This window comes from Psammomys obesus, unplaced genomic scaffold (assembly GCF_907164565.1).
Source record: "Psammomys obesus unplaced genomic scaffold, mPsaObe1.curated_primary_1811, whole genome shotgun sequence".
NCBI lineage: Eukaryota > Metazoa > Chordata > Mammalia > Rodentia > Muridae > Psammomys > Psammomys obesus.
This window is the reverse complement of record NW_026596039.1, coordinates 5,139,195-5,155,453: the sequence shown is the minus strand read 5'-3', so window position 1 is coordinate 5,155,453 and position 16,259 is coordinate 5,139,195. Positions and strand designations below refer to the sequence as shown.

At 46.6% G+C, this 16,259-nt stretch overlaps 1 protein-coding gene across 1 annotated transcript in view; it reads left to right on the top strand.

Moving 5' to 3' along the window:
- Positions 1-13,334, top strand: part of Pou2f3 (POU class 2 homeobox 3) — an 82,861-nt gene extending 69,527 nt beyond the window's left edge. The window contains exons 9-13 of the mRNA XM_055622248.1: positions 1,284-1,420; positions 3,833-3,994; positions 9,874-9,940; positions 11,153-11,288; positions 13,295-13,334. Coding sequence (XP_055478223.1) covers positions 1,284-1,420; positions 3,833-3,994; positions 9,874-9,940; positions 11,153-11,288; positions 13,295-13,334 — 542 coding nt within the window. The remainder of the gene's footprint in view (positions 1-1,283; positions 1,421-3,832; positions 3,995-9,873; positions 9,941-11,152; positions 11,289-13,294) is intronic.
- The last annotated feature ends 2,925 nt before the right edge of the window (positions 13,335-16,259 follow it).

Here is a 16,259-nt window from a genome sequence, read left to right as displayed (position 1 = left end):
TTCTATTCTATTCTATTCTATTCTATTCTATTCTATTCTATTCTATTTCCTGCCCCAGAACTAACTTATATTTGAAGACAGCTGTTTAGAGGCTAGGTTTGATCCACTTACTCAAATTGTATGGAATCAGCAGCCTAGGTCAGGAGCCCAGGAAAGAACCCTTAGGGTCCTACTGAGGCAAGAAGTCCAGCTTCAGGTCTTTATTTGGCTACTCTGGACCAGGTGTCAGGGAACAAGCAAGTGCTATAATCAGGACTGTGCAGAAAAGCCTGTAAGCAGGAGGTAGATTCTGTCAGGATCCAGGCCTGCCAGGGGGTGAAGGCCATAAGAGAAGGGACAGGGCTTCTGAAATGATGAATGGGAGAACTTGGCAGCAGAAAGAGTCCTGACATATAGACCAAATAAAATTGCTTGTTTTGGGGGACTGGCTTAAGCACTGGAGGTGAGAAGCCTGAATCTCTACCTACTCATTGACTGTAGCAGTACCTCCCTCACTGCCCCAGCTGAGACTCCCCTGCCCCCACCACCAGAATGTCCACAAACATTGCCAAGTGAGACCAGGGAAGTGGGTGGTGCGGGTTGGCCCCAGTTTGAGATATCCCAGCCCACGTGGAGGGGGAAGGAACAAGCACCCATCTCCAGGGCCAGGCTCTGTTAAGTGAGAGTATGGGTTATTGATTACTACTGCAGGGGTAAAGGCAAGAGGTAAAGGTTGGACAGCCAGGGTGGTCTTCTTCAAGGAAGTCCCCTCAGAAGAATGCATGGGAATCATCCCTCTCTCAACACACAGCCCCTGAGACAACTTTTACTGGAACATTCAAATAGCAGGAACAGTCAGAAACTCCTAGAATCTTTGGGGAAGAGTTTTACTGTACAACTTCCTCTCTCCCCCAACACACACACACACCTGCAGTCTTGGCTTTCACCTTACACTGTGGCTTCAGAACTAGCATAGGTTCCTACGTAACAGAGTAACCCATTTCACTCAGTATCCACAGACAGGCATATCTGTTTAAACAGGTCAGACAGCACAACTCATAGAACTACCTGCATTCCCTACACCCACTGCTGTCTGAGCATCCCTGAACTATGACCGCAAACACCTGGAGACTGTGGTGGGAACCCTAGGGAATGTTCTCCTGGAGCATCCTGGAGAAGCAGGGCTTTGGTCTGTTCTGGATTACCTGCGGAGGACAAGGCAGGATTCCTGGGAAGGGCTAGAGGCTGGCAGGCTACACCAACACGTATTTCTGCCTCTGAGCTTCATTTGCTCCTCTCTCCAGAGTCCTCCCCGTCAGACCCTTCCGCAAGCACGCCCAGCTCCTACCCCACTCTCAGTGAAGTGTTTGGCAGGAAGAGGAAGAAACGGACCAGCATCGAGACCAACATCCGCCTGACGCTGGAGAAGCGATTTCAAGATGTGAGCAGCATCCTCGGGTGGGAGTGGGCGGGCCAGCTTGTGCTGGTGGGTGAGCGGGTCTCACCTGTGCAAGACACTGGGCTCAGTGCTAGACCCTTAGCACTACCCCTACCCTCTGCCCTCTGGGAAGAAGCCAAGTCACCCTCTTACTCCAGGAGCCCAGGAATGATGACCTTCTTCCAGAGTTCCAGGAAACTCTTTTCCTCTTTTCTCCAACATTTATTTGAGGCCCACTGTCCCTGTCACTGGAAGATTCAAGAACAGAACACAGCATCCCAGTGGTGGTGGTGGTGGGGGGGTGTCTGTATACCTTTGAGGTAACAGGAGAAAGCTGGGGCATTATGTAAGTCTCTGTCTTCTTTGAAGCAAATTTTACTTTTCAGCTTAAAAGTATAATAAAAGTCTTGCAAATCGGCTTACTGAGGAGGGAAACGTGCTTGTAGACAAGACTGACAACCAGAGTTCAATCCCTGGAATACCAGTTCCTGCAAGTTACCCTCTGGCCGCCATACACCTTTGCCCTGGTGTGGGCCCCTACTCCCAAATAAATAAATGTTATTTTTAAAAAAAAAAGATTTAAAAACTTAAAAAAAAAAAACAAAACAAAACAGTAATGCTCATTGTCAACAAACTGGAAAACACAGGAAGAGAAGTAGAGAGGAAAAACAATCCATCACCCTTTGTTTTGTTTTGATTCTTTTTTATCTGTCTGCCTGCCTGTCTGCCTGTCTGCCTGTCTGTCTGCCTGTCTGCCTGTCTGTCTGTCTGTTCTGTCTTTACTTTTTAAAGATATGGTTTCACACGGTGGCTTACCCAGGCTGACCTGTATATAACCCATTCTGTAGCCCAGGCTGGCCTCAAGCTCACAGCAATCCTCCTGAGTCCATCCCCAAGGGTTAATTATAGGCTTGTGCCTCTCCCCTCCCCTCCCCCAGCCTCCAGAGCCTTCTGAAAGGAGCTGCTTGTGTTTCTTCTTCCATGAACATTTCCACACTTGTGATTATACTGCACAGTCTCCTTTTTTTCACCAATTAAAATGTGTATTTACGTCTTTTTTTAATTAAAAGTTTTCAAATCTTTCCATGTTCTAAATTAGACATTCTAGCCATAGAAACTTTTTCTTTCTCATTTATTTACTTATTTATTTATAATTTATTCACTTTATATTCCAATTGTAGCCCCCTCCCTTATCTCCTACTAGTCCCACCCTCCGTCCCTCTTCCCCACTATCTCCCTCCTCTAGTCCACTGAAAGGGGAAGTCCTCCTCCCCTACTGTCTGACCTTAGCCTATCAAGTCTCAACAGGACTGCTGGATCCTCTTCCTCTGTGGCCTGGCAAGGGGGAAGTGATCAAAGAGTAGGCAACCGAGTTCCTATCAGAGACAGGCCCTGCTTCCTTTACTCGGGGACCCACATGGAGACTAAGCTGCCTATGGGCTACCTCTGAGCAGGGGGTCTAGGTCTTCTCCATGCATAGTTCTTGGTTGGTACATCAGTCTCTGAAGGGCCCTCAGACTTTTTAGCCATAGATTCTAAACAAATATTCTTGAGGCAGTGTGTACAAGCTGTGAGCCTCGTGGGAGCTGAGGGTGAGAAGGAGGAAGTACAGAAGACTACTGAGAGCCTCTCTAGGGATCCCTCAGGTAGCAGCCCCTAGAGCCTACTGGGATGCTGAAATCTAGTCAGCCCAGCCTTGGAGCTCCCAACTGCTAGGACTGCTGCCCTGGAGCAAGTGGCCCACTGAGTCCAGCTCAGGGACGCTACGGCTGCATCCTGGCAGCAGGATGACTGGAGCTGAGTTTCCCATCTTTTTAGGTTTCTTAGAACAGTACAGTTAAAGGAAGATGCAAGGATAAGGAGAAAGAGGCCCAGGCCACAGACTGGGTGGTAGGTCAGAAGGACAGGGTGATGATATCATTTTGCCTGCAGCTCTCCCACAGACTTGCTAGGCCTGAGAGTTCCAGCCTCCTCATTTTTGAAGAAGAGATGTGAGAGAGGTTATGAGGAACGACTCAGAGAGGAGCATTTTTTTCTCCTGAAAAAAATTCACCTGTGGAGGCCTTGACGTGGAACTTACTCCCAGGGGAAGAAGTATAGGCAGAAACCTAACTTCTGTATCCTCTCTCCTGTACCAGCCTTGTGCTCGATGGTGTACACATGCTTTCTCTTGTAACCCTTACCCGAGTCCTATGTGCTTGTCTCATTCCATTTGTAGAAAGACTGAGTTAAAGGGAATTCCTAAAGACAGTCCGTACATACGTGATAAAGCCGGTATTCTACCCTCAGTCTGACTCTAAGGCATTTATTTGAGCCATACATTCAATTCTTTGTGTTTGGAACTTCTGACCCTCATCTCCAGTACCTGAACCTGTTTCTGTCTCCTGACCACACCCTATCCCTTTGTCCCTATAGAACCCTAAACCCAGTTCAGAAGAGATTTCCATGATTGCGGAGCAGTTGTCCATGGAGAAGGAGGTGGTAAGGGTCTGGTTCTGCAATCGACGCCAAAAGGAGAAGCGAATCAACTGCCCTGTGGCCGCCCCCATCAAGCCACCCATCTACAACTCCCGGCTGGTAAGTAGCTTGGAGCCAGGCTGACTACCAAGTACTTGGGGGGCATATTCCTGGAAGCCAAGAGCCTTCCATCCTTGAGAATGGTGATTAGTGGATAGGGGAGATTCTGTACATGAGTAAACAAATGAATACAACATATAAACATGCATAATATAGAGAAGATTAAAGATGGAGACAAGGAAGGTTGCTGGGATGGTATAGCCAGTAAAGGTGTTTCCTGCACAACTTGACCTAATTTTTATGAGGAAGGAGAGAACCGATTCCCAAAAGCTGTTCTCTTATCTTCACACATGGTATGTGCCACTCCCATAACCACACATGTATGTAAAATAAATAAAATGTAATACGATTTTTAAAAACACACATAAAGGTGCACAAAGTGATTGAGGTGTTTGTGTCTTTTTAACAGTTGGACTGGAGCTGGCATGTCTCGTTAGGTAGTGTTTGAATGAAAAGTCTGAACTTTGTAAGGGGGTGAAATATGTGTATATTTAGGGGAAAGAGTATTCAAGGCGGAGGGACCAGCGAGGAAGTCTATGCAAAAGGGACAGAAGGCAGAGGAATTTCGAGAAGTAGCATGGCGTAGACTCCCCAGGGTCTTGGTGTTCAGTGAGAGGGCCCAGGACTTCAGCTGACTGGAATAGGAAGGTATTGGAGAAGCCTGGATGTGTAAGTCTGAGCTGGTTGACATGGCTGGTGGGTGGGAATAACGTGGGAGGCAGGAGACCAGCCAGGAGAGAGAGCCATCAGCTGAGAGGAGGTTTGGACGGTGGTAGCCATGGTGATGAGAATGAGCTGGCTGGAATCTTTATGTTTTTCAGCTATGAAGCCATTAAGAGGTGCTAATGGCTCGGATCTGAAAATCAGAGCTGCAGGCTGGGAAGCACTGCCATGTTTGTTTGTTTGTTTTCGGGTTGTTACTTTTGTTTTGTTTGTTTTATAGTACAGGGTTTCGTGTGGCCCAGGCCAGCTTTGAGCTCTCTATGTAGCCGAGGATGAGCTCCAGCTCCTGAGTGCTGGGATTATGGGCATGCACCACTGCACTTGTTTTTCTCCTGCTAGGTAGGGGACCCAGGGCTTCCTGCATGCTAGGCAAGCGCCCTACCAACTGAGCTACCTATGTACTGGAATTATAGGCATGGGCCACCATGAATATTGTTGGCACTGCCCTTTAAAAAATGTTGAACTGGACATGGTGGCCCATGCCTTTAATCCCAGCACTTGAAAGTTGGAGGCAGGCTGATCTGTGAGTTCAAAACCAGCTTGGTATATGTACATAGTGAGTTCCAGGACAGCCAGGACTACCTAGACTGACCCTGTCACCAAATAAAAATAATGAAGAGGAAGGTGATGATGATGATAAAAATGTTGAGGACTGCATGAAGAGCAGGCTTGAGAGACAAGGACAGCTGAGAATCTGGGATGGCCATATTAAGTTAGATGTGTTTACTGGGCACCCAAGAGGCGGTGCCTAGTTAGGGCTAAGTTTCAGGGAAAAGACAAGGTTGAGAATAACCTGAGGTTCTAGGGAGGCACAGAGGATTGGGATTTAGAAAGTCTCTGCTCCATCCACAAACAGATGTGACTTGGTTAGTGGTACAGAGTTCTCCATCGTTGAGAACATTAATGGTAGAAGGGTAGGGGAGTTGGAGAGAATGATGTCCTCTAATCTCCCAGCATTTCAGGGTAGTTGCAGGCTGGGTAGGATGCAGCAGCTCCATAAAGACTACTACATGGTTGATTTCTCCCCAGGTGTCCCTGGACCAGCTCTATGCTGGTCTTTGTGCCAAGTGCTGGAAATAGAAAGATAAATACCAGAGCTGGCACGGTGGCATATGCCTTTAATCCCAGCACTTGGGAGGCAGAGGCAGGCAGGCAGATCTCTATTAGTTAGAGGCCAGCCTGATCTACAGAGCAAGTTTCAGGATAGGAAAGGCTACACAGAAGAAACCTTGTCTTGAAAACAAAAAGAAAAAAAGAAGAAAGAAAGAAAGATAAATACCATTTATTCCCAGTCCAAGAGGACCTCATTGTCTAGAGAGGACACACACACATAAGTAAACAAGATCATTTCTCTAAGTGACTCTAGTTAGGCACAGCAGCTGACACACCTTGGGAAGGGTGGCTAGGAAAGCTTCCCCAAGGAGGTCATTAATGCCTGAGCTGAGTCTGCAAGAGACAGGTAAGTGTGAGGCGGACCTGTCTCCAGGGGAGATGTGAGAAAAGTGAGGTGGGGAAGAACATACAGTGCATTCACGGAGCTGCGGGTGGTTCCATGTAGAGGAATGTTGAAAAGTGAGGCTGAACTGATCACAGGGCAGGTGATAGAGAACAGCACCAAGAGATAAACAAGGGCTGGGGCTGTAGTTTACTTGGTAGAGTGCTTGCCTACTATGCTTGAGGCCCTGGGCTCCATCTTCAGCACCAGCATGTAATCTCAGCACTTAGGAGGTGGATCTGGAGCTCGTGGTCATCCTCAACTACTTAGCAAATACAGGAGCAGATTGAGCTACATGAGGCTTATCTCAAAAACAAACAAACAAAAATATAGACAAAAGGCCTTGGTTAGTAAACTGAGAACTGGTTCAGGGCAGGGAGGTTGATGGAAGGAGAATCCTTGGGATGACTCAGAGTGTTCAGGCTGGGCTGGTTGGGTAGATGGTAGCAGTATACGTGGACCAAGCAAACAGGATCAGCCGGTTTTGGAGTGGGGAAAGGTAGTACTCCAGTTCTTTGCATCATCATGATGTAGGTCTGCAGGACACTTAAGTGGGACTGTCCCTAGAGACTTGGAATGATGGCTACAGAGATGAGGGAAAAGGCTTGGATGGAGACAGGGGTTGGGGGTATCAGAACAGTAACAGGTAACAGGGTACAGAGGTGGCAGTTGAAGTCCTGAGTGAGAAGAAAGTCTCTTAACGAATTGGTGTAGAGAAAGAGAAAGGTCCACTCCCAAACCTTGGGGACATCAGCCATTTGAAAGCAAGAGGATCAAGGGAAGAAACAATGGAGGAAGAGCCCGAGAAGGCAAGAAATAAAACCAATTGCATATGAGAGGTCTAGCCAGGCACGAGTCCCACAGGAGCATTATGGGAATGCAGATAAAAGACATTCATGTCAGGATGGCATCCACAAGTAGGGCTTGATTTTGCCTGAAGCCCATGATTTGCTTGAAGAACACTATGAATTAGCAAGACTAGGTCAGCAGGCCGAAGGAACAGCCTGTGAAAAGGCATGCTGTTAAAGAACCCCAGACTGAGCTGTCTCCCAAAGGAATCTGGGTTCAAGTCCAAGGAACACACTGTCCAAGATGTCCTATGCTGTCTTCTGGCACCTGCAGGAACCAGGCGTGCCATGCCGATGGTTGCACAGACATGCATGCAAGCAAAACACCCATACACAGAAAACTAAATAAATCTTAAGCCACATCGCACCTGGAAGGCAAAGTTCCACAGCAGACATCCTGAGAAGAGGATAGAGAATGTCTTCTGATCCTCTTTTTTCCTCAAATCTTGATGGAATGAAAACTGGTGTCCTTTGTTTCTGATACAAAGCAATCTTAAGATAGTTAAGTTGGGGCTGGAGATATGGCTCAGAGGTTAAGTTCTTGCAAAGGGTCCTGAGTTCAATATCCAGCAACCACATGGTGGCTCACAACCATCTATAATGAGATGTAGTGCCCTCTTCTGGCCTGCAGGTGTACACGCAGTCAGAACACTGCATACATAATAAATCTTGTTTTTTAAAAAAAGATAGTTAAGTTAAAAAAATAAATTAATAAGGTCTGGAGAGATGGCTCAGTGGTTAAGAGATCATACTGCTTTTACAGAGGACCTGATTTCAGTTTCTAACACTCACTTGTGCTCACATCCACCAGCTGCAGGGGATCCAATGCTCTGGACTCCATGGGCACTGCAGTCACATGCTCATGCTTCCCCTCCCCCTACCAGCACATATACACATAGTTAAAAATAAAACTTTTTTATTTAGTTTTTTTGATATAGGGTTTCTCTATGTAGTTCTGGCTGTCCTGGAACTCACTCTATAGGCCAGGCTGGCCTTGAACTAAGAGATTTGTCTGTCTCTGCCTCCCCAGTGCATGTGCCACCATATCCAGCTAAAAATAAAATATTTTAAAAAAATGTAAAGGGGTTTGGAAGGTGTATATACCTCTATGGTATAGCACTGGCTCAGCATGCATAAGAATATGGGATCGGTTCCCAGCCACATACATGCACGCGCACGCCCACCCACACACACACACACACACACACACACACACGCTGCATGATTGTACAGATCACTTTGGCACCATTTCCCTACCATATGTAAAAAAAAATTCTTTAAGGAACCATATATGTGTATGTTTACATATGCATAGCCTGTCTAGCTGGAAATGAGAGGAGCCAATGACAGTAGCTACATACATTATTATTCATTTGAAAAGAACATACTTCTTGGGTATGGCATCTGGGAAGGGAGGAGGGGAGGTGATTGATAACATCTCTCATCACTCTGCCCCACCTCCCAAACTGTCCCACACTGGCCTCTACCCCTTGCAGCCCTGCCCACCAAGGAAGCTCATTGTGAAAGGTAAGTGGAAGCATGGAGAAGGATTGCTGTTGGAGGGGAGGGTCATAGCAGGTGGCAGGTCCCTCCATGGAGCCTCTACATCAGCAGCCTATGAAAACGCTGGCCACAGCTTCCCTGCCAACATGAGGAAAGGAGAAGGAGTGAAAATATGCAGATTTCCACTCAAAAGTGAAGCTAAAACAGTAAACAATAGTCCATAGCCTTTCTTTAGGGAGTAAAAGAACATTTAACAAGCTGGTGCACTTCACCAGCCATAGGGTTTGAGGCTTTATGGACATTATCTCATTAAGTCTTACTTAAAAGAAATATCAGGGAAGTGCTGCTGCCGTTTCACAGATGAGAGAACTCAGCCTCCCTGGGGATGACAACTTACAGTCATGCAGACAGTCAATGGCAGGCCTGGGTCTCAAACCCAGGTCTGTCCATTCCTTAGGATTTCTTGTTCCAGGCTGTTTTTGGGTAATCATGAGAGGTAGGGTCCTGAGCTGGGAGGTTAAACTTTAGTATGTGTGTGTGTTTGTATGTTGGTAGGCCAGTGGTCAACATTGGGTATCTTGCTCAATTGCTTTTCATCTCATTTCTTGAGATAGGCTCTTCCGCTGAACCTGGAGCTCCCTGGCTTGGCTACATGGGTTGACTGGCAAGCCCGAAGGATCCTCTTGTGTTTGCCTTCCCAGCATGGGATTACAGGCTTTGACTGTTGTTGCTCCTGGCTTTTACATAAGTGCTGGAAATCTGAACTCAGGTCCTCATTCTTGATAGGCAAGCATTTTACTGATTGAGCCAAGCTGTCTCCCTAGTTCCTGAATGGCTCCTTCTGGTATTTTAACTCTCTGCCTGCCTCCTTTTGGGGAGGGCTTCATGGTGAGGCAGGGTCTTGCTATGTATCCCTAGCTGACTCAGAACTCATAGCAGTTCCCCCGCCTCAGTCTCCCAAGTGCTGAGACTACAGCTATGAAAGTAGAAATGGAGCAGGTAGCCAGCAGCATCTGCCAGAGCAAGGACCTCAAAGGCTTGCCCCTCTTATCACCAGGGCACTTGGACAAGCCTTCAGCCTGGCAGTACAAAGAGGGGGAGTGGTCTGTGTCAGGAACAGGGAGCTTCCAAAGCAGGCCAGAATTGGGTCTGGTATGTAGTCCACAGGTCTCCCTAATGAAGTACAAGGTGAAAACTATGGAGTAGGGGGTCACCAAGGAAGTTGTATGCTCTCTGCAGCCGTTAACCCACTGTCCTGAGAAAAGAAGGAAGATGCGGCATGGACACTCACAAGCCTCTCTTCCTTTCAGGTCTCTCCCTCAGGGTCTCTGGGCTCCCTCTCCATCCCTCCAGTCCACAGCACCATGCCTGGAACAGGTGAGCTTTCAAATGATGTTTCCAGACACCACCAGAATTAATCTAAATAACGCATTAATCCCAGTGCTTAAGAGACAGAGGCAGGTGTTCAGGGCCAGCCCAGTCCACAAAGCAAGTTCCAGGACAGCCAGAGCTACCTAGAGGACCCCTGTCTCAAACAAAACAAACAAACATACAAAAGCTGAAAGGCACTCAATCTAAGTGTGTCTCAGAAGACATTAAGTTAAAAACCAGTGCTGGGAGGAACAGGCTTCCATGATCATGTAAGTTTAAGAAATGCTGGTAAGCAGAGTTTAAGCGAACAAGTATTTGTTTTGATTTTTATTTCAGCATGGCTGAGCACTCAGGGTGTAATGCATTCCAAATGAGCTTTACAGAAAGCCAGAGGAAGATGGGTTCCCAAACACGTTTCCAGGGTTCTATTTTCCTAAAAGCACCTGTAGTGTTTCAAAGATACAGTGGCCATTTTTCCAGCTGTCCTCTTAGAAGTGCTAATAGCTGCCTCAAATGCTGATATAAGGCCCAGTACGTCCTTTTTTTTTTTTTTTTTTTTTTTTTTTTTTTGCGTGTGTGTGTGTGTGTGTGTGTGTGTGTGTGTAATCTTAGTTTGAATAGTAAAATATATGGCACTCTATTCATGAAACACATGTTGGGGTTCTAAACACAAGGAGTATCTATTTAGTCCAAAGCTACCATTTTACAGAGGATGAAGATGAGGCTCAGGGTGGCCCAGGGCAGGCCCAGGGCCAAGAGAAGGCTTGGGACCCCTTCAAAGGGACCACGTGCATTTTCTTTGTAGAGTCAGAGAATTTGAGATTCAGGCAGTCTCTCTGTTCCCAGGTTTGCTTTCTCCCCGAGCCTCTGCTTTTCCTAAGCTTCATATTGTCTTCCCTTCCCGCCCAGGGTGTGTCCTGAAGTAGAATGATTTTGGCATTTGTCCTCCATGCATTTGACAAGTTTTGGACTGCCAGAACCAGCCACACTGCTCTGAGTGACTGGGCTGCAGGGAGCACTTGAAATGAGAGCCCCACCAAGGGTGGGCTGACGGGTGGGCCTTGCTGTGGCTGTGGTGGAAGGTGGGCAGATGGGTGGGGGTAGAGTGCCCATGGGGGATTACATCAGGAAGTTGTGTATTGGAAGGGCCATGTCACTAAGGTCGGCAGACCCAGCATGCATTATTATGGCCTTGTTTTTGTCTCCCTTTGTCCTTAGTAACGTCATCCTGTTCCCCTGGGAACAACAGCAGGCCTTCGTCTCCTGGCTCAGGACTCCATGCCAGCAGCCCCACAGCATCTCAAAATAACTCCAAAGCACCAGTGAACTCCTCCTCCGGCTTTAACTCCTCAGGGTGAGTGGAGGGCAGTGAGGAGGCCCCTGGCAGTCTCAGAGGCATTCGAGGAGTTGGGCCAGTGCCATGGGCGAGAGCTGGGAATGGAAAATGGGTAGTAGTGCGGATGGGATGGAAAAGAGAGGACAGGGTGAAGAGCTAGATAGACTGCATCCCCAGGGAGCTAGGATTTACAAAGAAGCTGTAGCCAGTGAGCAGTCCTGGCAAGGGCTGATGTCAACAAAGCCAAAATTTCCATCCTCACTCTGATGGTGGAAATTTCCAAATGCTCACGTGCAAAATGATCAGGTCCTTCCCTGGGCTCAGGAGCACTCCACAGCAGGAACTCCAAGTCACAGGACACTCTGATGCGAGTCTGGAACTAAGGTATGGACCAGCTTTGGCCTTCAGGTGTGGCTGACACAAGGAGTCAGAAAAGAGCTTCAGAATCTTGTCTTCTAGTTACACCTGGGAGGCAGAAGGGCAGGCTCTCCTGGGCCTAAGCTCACAAGCTCATTAAACTACTGGGAAAAGCGTTCTTAGAATAGATGCTATGAGAACCCTCTCTCGTGAAAAGGAAGACAGAGGTCTGAAGGAGGGTGTGGGGCTGGGCACACAGTCCAGCTGGTAAAGTGCATGCCTTGCAAGCATGAGGACTGACTCTGATCCCCAGAACTATATTTTAAAAAGCCCCTTGTGGCGGTGTGTTTGTAATCCCTGGGCTGGGGTGGAAGTGAGCTCCTGGCCAATGAGAGAACCTCTCTCAAATAAGGTGGGCAGCAGTCCTAAAGATGACACCCAAGGTTGTCCTCTGGCCTCCATACGTGTGCACAAAATTGTCTTAGTTAGGATTTCACTGCTGTGAAGATATGGCATGCCTTATAAAGGAAAACATTTAATTGGGGCTAGTTTACAGTTTCAGATACCATTACCATCATGGCAGGAAGCATGGCAGAATGTAGGCAGACATGGTGCTGAAGAAGGGGCTGAAAGTTCTGTATCTTGATCCTAAGGCAGCAGAAGAAGACTGTTTGCGACACTGGGCGTGTGCGACACTGGGTGTAGCTTGAGTATATATGAGACCTCAAAGCCCACCCCCACAGTGAAGCACTTCCTCCAGCAAGGCCCCACTTCCTAATAGTGCCACTCCCTATGGGCCAAACATTCAAACACCTGAGTCTAGCTCGAAGGTGGTGGCGCAGGCCTTTGATTCCAGCACTTGAGAGGCAGTTGAGTTTGAGGCCTGACTAGTCTAAAGAACAAGTTCCAGGACCGCCAGGGCTACACAGAGAAACCCTGTCTCCAAAAAAAAAAAAAAAACAAACAAATAAACAAATACATGTGTCTATGGGGCCATTCTTATTCAAACTACCACACAGATGCACATTCATTTTTTAAAAAGAAATTTGGCCAGGTGGCATACATCTGTATTCCCAGCATTTGGGAGTCTAAGGCAGGAAGATTGTAGATTTGGAGGCAGCCTGTCTTCTTCTTCTTTTTTTTTTTTTTTTTTTTTTTTTTTTTTTGAGAGACAGGGTTTCTCCGTGTAGTCTTGGTAGACCAGGCTGGCCCTGAACTCACAGAAATCCACCTGCCTCTGCCTCCCAGAGTGCTAGAATTGCAGGCGTGCACCACTGCACCTGGCTGAGAGACGCTGTCTTAAACACACAAACATACCAAGTTGAGTGATAGGTTATACAATTGAGCTTTATAGGGAGAGCAGAATCCACTTGTCCAAATCCAGGCAATTCAGCAAGGCATCTAGCTTTTATTGTCCAGATATTTCATAGTCTATATAGTCAGAATTTCTGGGGCTGAGGAGACCCAAATAATATTAGTAGTTTGGAGATATGATTCATATATCATAAATTTTATATGGTTCTACAGCCGTTACAGTTATTCCAGAATATTTTCAGCACCCCTTAAGGATCCCTCTACCTTCCTGTTAGCTGTCACCTCCCCTTTGGTAGCCTTTCCCCATTAGGTTTGTAACTCTGGGTTTAGCCTGTTTTTCCTCTTCCTTCCAGATCATGGTATCGTTGGAATCACCCCACCTACCTCCACTGAGACCAAAAACTTCCTCCCACTCCACCCGGCCCTTTGTTCCCACTGGGAGGAAGGGAGTCATGCCTTCCACGTATGGACAGACTACTTTGAGAACAGTGGGATGAATGGCCACTGCTGAGAGCAACCCCACACTGTTGCCTTCTCTGGGATCCAGAGCCTCCAGAGAACCAAACTATGACTGAAGGCCACACTCATGCCTTGGGCTCTTGATCAGCCTCCTGGGAATTTACCGTGCTCGCCTGCCTTGCCTGTGGCTCGCTCCTTACTCTAATGTTTTTGATGGCTTCACTATGGCTTCATCTATTGGAGAAAGGGCATTCCACCATTGTTAATCTTCACCTCCCCTGTGGGCTTCTGGGTACAGCTATTTGCTCAGTGCACCAAACTTCAAGAAGGGTAGCTCATGGTTTTGACTGACTTCAGCCACAGTCCTGTCTCTACCAAAGCCTTATCCTGTTTAATTAGCACAGTTTTCCCACAGAATCTCCATTTTGCCCCATTTTCTTATAACCCTCACTCCCTCTTCTCCAACCGAATCTGTCCATTCTTGGGTCCTACAAAGTCCCTTCCTCTCTACAAATGGCTGAGCTACCCTCTGGTCCTGTTGCTCATTCTGCAGGTTCTCCTCTGTTGCCCACATCTAGCCAACTTCAGAACACTTTTCTTTTCTCCGCTCCCTGTGTCACCTTGCCATGTCCCCTCTCCTTTCTCCTGGCCAGACAATCAAGGAAACCAAGAGAGAGAGAGAGACACTCCCAAGACGCTGGCCACATTCTTGTACATAGTCCTTTCCTGTTCTCCATGACCTTTCCTCTTTAATATGTAAATTTCCAGCAAAATGTTTAACTCAGGTGTGAATTTTTGAAGATGTCTCTATAATATTTTATCTTCTACTACAAAAGGAGGGGGGATACCAAAGTGTATTCCCCAGAGTTCCCACGAGCTAGGGTTCTGCTGACTTTGGGGGGAACATTATATGTGGAGTCTCCTTCTGTGGGTCTGTGTGTAAAGCTGTCACATGAAGCCATCCCAGGAATGGTAACTTTTTTTTTTTTAAAGACTGACTATCCAAGAAACTGTTGAGAGTCAAAGGAATCTCTCTGTTTCTAAATATATTTGTATAGCAATGACATAAACTATTCCACTGTTAATAACAAGAGGTGTTCAAAGGAGTGTTTAGTGCCTTTGTGTGGGGGTTGGGCAGGGGGTGGGGTGGGGGTGTGTGAGTGCAGATAATGGAAACGGGAAGGGGGAAATAGTTTTGTTTGGAACATGTAATGGCTATTGGGGATGGTCTGTATTAATACAGCCCCCACCCCCCAATGTTCTTACTCAGTGAGACAGAACTACTTTGGGAGCCTGGCAGGGAGAGATTGTTCCTCATTTCATAAGAAGGGAGTTTGGTGAAGATTTAAGGTCATGTCACCTGAAGCTATAGGAGGTGGAGGCCAGGGCTAATCTGTCTTACGTATCCTAAATATTGACTACTCCACTGCCGTTATTTACAATGGAGAGCAAAAGCTCCCTAACACAAAGGATCTCATGACTGTCTGTATTGGCTGGAGAAGACGTCACCTAGTGAGACAGCTGAAGGGTAGGTCAGCTGCTATTGAGCTTTTCATTAGGTTAATATTTGTTGGTGGTAGGATTTGTTGTTGTTGTTTTTGTTTTTTGAGGTAGGGTCTCATCCTGTAACCCAGGCTGGCCTCAAGCTCATTATTTAGCCAGATTGAATTTAAACTCATTGCAATCCTCCTGCCTCAACATCCTAAATGATAGGATCACAGTCCAGGAGGCTACCTCAACCAGTCACCAGCTTAATAAAAATAAATAAGTAGATAGATAGATAAGTAAATAAATGGCTGAAGACCTGTAAGAGCTGGTGAGCAGAAACAAAGATTGGGATTTGTGATGCTCCTACATAGCTGTGATCAAAATGCCTGACAGAACAACCTGAGGCAGGAAAGATTTTCTTCAGCATATGGTTTCAGATGTGTTTGTTATAGCTGGCAGAGCGAAATAACTCTCAGCATGGCAGAAAGGAAACAACGAAAGGTTAGCAAGAAGGAGCAATGGGTAGATAACCTCAAAGACCTTCCCCTAAGTAGAGCCCCCTGACTAATGCCATCATCCCATTATGAATCTATCAGAAGATTATTTTTGGCCAGGCATGGTATTCCAGCACTCGAAAAGGCAGGTTGAATTTTGAGTTCAAGGCCAACCTGGTCTACAAAGTGAGTCCAGGACATCCAGGGTTACACAGAGAAACCCTGTCTCAAAAAACAAAACAACAAAAGATTATTTCATTCCTTAGGTCACAGCCCTCATGTGCCCTTCTGGAAACATCACCACAGACAGGAGTATGCCTTGTTCCTGATGTCTCAAAACCCAATCAACTTGCAAATCAAAATTAGCCATCATAGGATTAAACATTTATTGCAAATAATTATAACTAATTATAACATATACATGGGACGCCTATACAGAAACCATTAAGAGTCTACTATTCCTGGTGCTTGAAATTATTTAGGTTCAGGAGAAGCCGCGCACTGACCACTCGGACACCAGACTCACAGTGATGGAAGTTTATTGAATGCTTAGCAAAGTCTGACTAGTGTGGATCCAAGGAACCAAGATTGTGGCCCTGAGCTGTTTTCAGAGTGAGTTTTTAAAGGAGAAAAGACCATAACCAAGCAGGAAGAATCAATTCTAGTCCAAGTACACTGTGCCTTGGTAGCTAGACACAGCATTTTAAGCTGATTGGCTGGGGTGTAGGGAAACTTTTGGGAACTTTCCAGTTCTCCACCATTCCAAGAGAAGGGAACATAGCAGGGTATTTTGGTTCAACTGTAACAGAACATACATTTATCTTTAATATGTTCAAGTAGAACATGCACTTATCATTTGTTGTTTTATTCTAAGCAG